The sequence below is a fragment of the Bactrocera neohumeralis genome, chromosome 3 (genome assembly GCF_024586455.1).
Source record: "Bactrocera neohumeralis isolate Rockhampton chromosome 3, APGP_CSIRO_Bneo_wtdbg2-racon-allhic-juicebox.fasta_v2, whole genome shotgun sequence".
Classification (NCBI taxonomy): domain Eukaryota; kingdom Metazoa; phylum Arthropoda; class Insecta; order Diptera; family Tephritidae; genus Bactrocera; species Bactrocera neohumeralis.
This window is the reverse complement of record NC_065920.1, coordinates 17,724,304-17,729,483: the sequence shown is the minus strand read 5'-3', so window position 1 is coordinate 17,729,483 and position 5,180 is coordinate 17,724,304. Positions and strand designations below refer to the sequence as shown.

At 37.1% G+C, this 5,180-nt stretch overlaps 1 protein-coding gene across 1 annotated transcript; it reads right to left on the bottom strand.

Moving 5' to 3' along the window:
- Positions 1–269: 269 nt before the first annotated feature.
- On the bottom strand, positions 270–1,921 carry LOC126752090 (lithostathine-2-like). The gene is made up of 4 exons (XM_050462652.1): positions 1,770–1,921; positions 767–831; positions 596–704; positions 270–529 (listed from the first exon to the last, which is right to left on the bottom strand). Exons 1-4 carry the CDS (start codon positions 1,903–1,905, stop codon positions 315–317), a joined length of 525 nt encoding a protein of 174 aa, XP_050318609.1. The 5' UTR covers positions 1,906–1,921; the 3' UTR covers positions 270–314.
- Positions 1,922–5,180: the final 3,259 nt, after the last annotated feature.

Below are 5,180 nucleotides of genomic sequence, written 5' to 3'. Positions count from 1 at the left end.
CAGAAGATTTATGGTCCTTTGCGCATTGGCAACGGCGAACACCGCAGCTGATGGAACGATGAGCTGTATGAGATATACGACGACATTGACATAGCTCAGCGCATTAAGAAACAGCTCTGAGAGTATTCGATGCAGTACGCGCCGGGAGAAGCAGAGAAAGAAGAAGACCTACACTTGGATACACTTCGAATCTATGTAAATTATATGTATGTAATATTGCGAAAGAAGTTAGATTTTTCGAAGGTCTGCCAAAATAAAAAATATATATATATTTTTTAAATATTTATTACTTCTCGCCGATATGGGCTTACTTATCAATGTTTTCTACAAATATATCTTGATGATTGAACACAATCATAGCTGTACCACAGCATACCAGTAAGTCTCATACAATATTGCGCCTTCGTAGTTTCCGGCTCATTTTCAGCCCAATTTGTATATCCCATACCCTCATAATTAAGATCCCAATACCATGACTTTTGATCAGCTAGTCTATTACCAGACGTCCAGTAACGTTCAACGGTTAATGCTACAAAATTACACAATTATCAAAGTTTTGTTATTCTTGATGCAATTAGAAAAGAACTGTTCTTACTGTTAAAGTGTAGAAAGCCATTCAACTGTACTGCTTCTTCTAAGTTTCGGATAGAAACCAAATGCCAGCCATTCTTTCTACAGAAGTATTCGGCAGCGAACCAGCTTATCTAAAGAATGAACAAATATTAAATTAGTGTAACTTTAATTAAATTAATTTATTTCCACTTACTGCATCTTCGCTCACATAAAAATCGTCATCCGTTGCAGCCACTGCTCGGTTTTCGGCTTTGGAATCTGGAAGTTGGATGAAAGCTGATTTAATAAAATTATTAAGGGTGAAGATTTCAATGTAAGGAAATATTTCCTTCGAAAATTAACTAAGATGTGTCTACCAAAAATGTTTGGTTGCATAAATTGGTTAAGTTAAAGTGGGCAGTGGTCTATAAACCCACTGGAAGTATGGTAGCTTCAGCATGAGAAGAACGAAATTCTGGTATCAAACAAACGTTCTTAGTAGGAGATTCTATGATCTATTTGATCTATTAAAGAGCCACCCATGTCCAATATAGAAAATATGAACTTTACCTAGTCGAAGTAAATGTAAAATAACGAGAAATGCACAAATCTGATATAAACACTTGGGCTTTACAGCAACGCTCCAAGATGTACTACATTTTGCTAAGATCTGGGTTGTTCTCAAAAAACGTCGGAGACCCTATAAGCTATATCTACGAGTATAAAAGATTAGCGTGACAAGCTCCCCATCTGTCCGTATATAAGGTAACTAGTTCCTCACTTTGCTGAACTTTATCAATGTGGTCGTATATCTTGTACAGATCATCGTTCCATCGACTGCGGTATTTGCCGTTGCCAATGCGCAAAGGACCATAAATCTTCCCCCGACCCCTGCTCTCGAATATTCGGAATGTTGTCTTCGTTCATGCCTCTGCACCATACAGCAGCACGGGGATGATGAGTGGCTTGCAGTGCTTCCTTATACAGTCTGGTGAAAGTTGAACTAACATCGTCACGCAAACTTACCGATCGAAAATCTATGGACATTTTTTTTTGACAAAATATTTTCACGATGTCGCAATTGGCCAAAACAGCGTATAAATAAAAGTCTCCATAAAAGTTGCTTTTTCCTCATTGAGTATTCTTAATTCGATTTAAAGGTTTTTGGAACAATGAAATTCATAATATTCAGAAAGATATTTGCTTAAAATACTTACCGTTATATCCTGCTTCTGTTTTATTTAATATAATATTTTCCAAATCAATCACAGCACTTTGCGTTTCTTCAAAGAGTAAAAAGGCCACGAAGAAAGCCAAAAAAAGTGACAATTTAATGGTATTCAACCGCTTCATTTGGCCAACTGTTAACAAAATCAAAGGTATAACTAACGTTTGGCTTTGAGTGACATACTTTTTATATAATTCCTATTTCAGAGATAAAACATGTTTACAATTTTTGAAAGAAACTTCTGATATGCGTTATCGCATGTAATACCATAAAAGTATAGCAGAACTTAAATAGATATAGATATTGGGTTTCAGCCAATCAAAAATTTACTTCAAAGGCAAAAAGGAAAAATTTTCAAAATAGCGGGCTTAATATCTTTCGCAGCTTAATGCACGTAAAAAACGTAAAGTTCTAAGTTGGCTTACGCAAAATCGTTATATGTCGAGTTTTTCGCTGTCGGGATTAGGTACAAGTTTGGTAGTAATAACTATCTATGAATATTAACTGCCTAGTTCGATAAGTGATATTATATTACTTATATGTATGTTCCAAATCGCGCTGATAATATGGAAAGAGTCTTAAAACATCAACTTATAACATTGTATTTTAACATGTTAAATATCCATATTCTAAAAAGAATTTTGTTGAAATGTGCCGATACTCATATGTTCTTGAAGAGAAGAGCCTTCGAATTTTACCATAGACTGACAAGTTATAGATGTAGAATGAAAGAACGCACCAACTGGATTCGGTAGAGGGCGTTCCTAGCTAACGAACGAGTGCCTGGTCAGTTGTCTCCGAGCACGTGTAGAGTCAGGACCAACATTTTCGCGCGACGTGTTTCTGTAAGTGGTGCAAACCGAAAATGCAGCTGACTGATGACCAGAAATTGCGGCGAGTGGAAGTGTGCCAAGAAAATTTGAAAACAAATTTTTTAATAACGTAATCATAGGTGACGAGTCATGGATATTTGAGTATGATACCGCAAAAAAGAGGCAATCTTCCGAGTGGCACACGACGGCGTCTTTTTCCCACAAAAAGGGAAGAATGAGCAAATCCAAAGTGAAAACGATGATCATTGTCTTTTTTCACATCAAAGGCATCGTCCACCACGATTTTGTTCCTCCTGGACAAACCGTCAACACCAAGTTTTACGTGGAAGTCCTCAAGAGACTCCAATAAAGGGTCCATCGGGTCCGACAAGATATCGCAGCCGATTGGAAGTTGCACCAAGATAACGCCCCAGCTCACATCGCCTTTCTTGTGAACAGCTACCTAACCAAGGCCGGCATTTCAACGCTTCCGCAGCCGCCCTACAGCCCGGATGTGGCCCCTCGGACTTTTTTGTTTCGCTGCATCGACGTAGAAGGAACTTATTTTGAATGTTTTGAAAGAGTTGTAACGATTGATTTAATACATTTTTTTAAATCGACCCAATCCTATTACTTTCCGGACATCTAGAGTATTGCATTTGTTGCAACGTTCCTCCCAAATTCCGTTCCCGATTCAATATTGTGAAGCTTCAAGTTCTTTAAAATTTGTCTTTCTTTTTTTCTCGACCTTCTCATTCGAATGAAATCTTTTTCGCGAGCCTTAATGACTCATATCTTCTTTGCCTGACTTTGAGATTTCAGTGGGCTTCCAATGTAATTTCACTGATTTTCGCGATGTTTTTTGGCTTTACTGTCTCTGGTGGTATTCCCGAACAGAGAGAATTCTTTATGGTCTGCATTCCAATTCTGGACTGTTGAATATTTTGGCGTAGATTGCTGCATCAACTGCCAAACATTGGACAAATTGCAAAACACAATAAATTATTGTCCAATAAGGTAATCATTTATGGGTAACTGAACACTTTTTCATCCGGTTGTCGTTAACTGATTTTATTTGCAGATTTCAATGCGATTCCTCTTATAAATCAACTCAATTTCAATTGTTCCGTGCAGCAATGAAACGATTTATTACGAGGTGTATTCAAAAAGTAAATACACTTAACTTTTATATACTTATACTTATGGTAAATCATTTAAAAGATACTGACAGACGTACATGGCTCAATCGACTCACTCTGATCATTTACTACTAAGAGCATAAAATATTAAGAATTTGCTCATAATTTTAAAATTCTTAATTTATTCTTCAAAATCTATGTCGTCTCCCTCAAAGTAAATCTCCTTAGCCCCAAAACACCGTTGTCAAAGTTTTCTCCAATCCTAGAAACAGTGGTTAAAGTCAATTTTGGGAATAGCCTGCGCGTAGTGATTCACGTTTAATATCTTCAATTGACTCAAAACGTTTTCCCCGGATCGGTTTTTTGAATTTGCTGAATAGCCAGAAGTCACTGAGAGCTCAATCAGCCGAAAACGGTGGTTGCGGCACGATATTGGTTGAAAATTTGGCGAAAAACTTACGACGAATCAATGCAGAATGCGTCGGTGCATTATTGTGGTGCAAAAACCAAGAGTTGTAGGCTCATAATTCAGGATTTTGTGAATAGCTTCGAAGAAAACTTTCAACATAACCTTGATTTTTTACCTGCATGGAGGTGGTTTTTTCGGTTCGCCTTTGCCACGATATTCGACCGAGTGATCGTGAGCATAGATCCGAGACTCATCGCCAGCAATAATACTTTTCATGTCATCCTGGTAATTGGAAAGCATTGTTTCACAGACATTAACGCGACGCTGTTTTTCGCATAAATTAAGTGATATTGGAACCAATCGTGTTTTCACTTTTCTTAAGCCCAATAGTCTTTCAAAATTGTTTTCACTGTTCCCTCCGATATTCCAACGATGGCACTAAGTTCTTTATTCCTTTATTTTATTGACGTGTTAATCATCAGTTGATGTTGATGGCCGTCCTGGACGTGATTCGTCGCCAACGTGTACACGATCCTCTTTGAATAGTTTGTACCATCAAAAACGCTCGTGACAAACAATTATCACGGTAGGCCTTTTCCAACATTCTGAACATTTCGGCTTTAGAAATTTGATTCCGCACACCAAATTCTTCTTCTTTGTTAAATAATTTCACTCATTGTAAATACCGCCCAAAGGCTCTTTATGTACATTAGAAAGACAAGCGTACGCTAAACACTAATGATTATTTTGATGTGACAATTGGCACAGATGTCACTGACAGTCATACCAACCTAGAAGAAAACTATTATATATAAATTATAAGGTCTCAGAATTGCCTTCAAAGTTAGTAACTTCGTGGCAGAGAATAATAATTATTTACTTATATTAAATGTTCGAAATCTTTAGCTTTGTAAATCCGTAGTTCGCGTAAGGTCAAATTACTTTCTGACTACACCTCGTATATAATTTTTCCATATTTTATACCACAACTTGTTTTGCTTTATCCGTTAACGCCACTCAAAGGCACTTTCAGTTTGCGA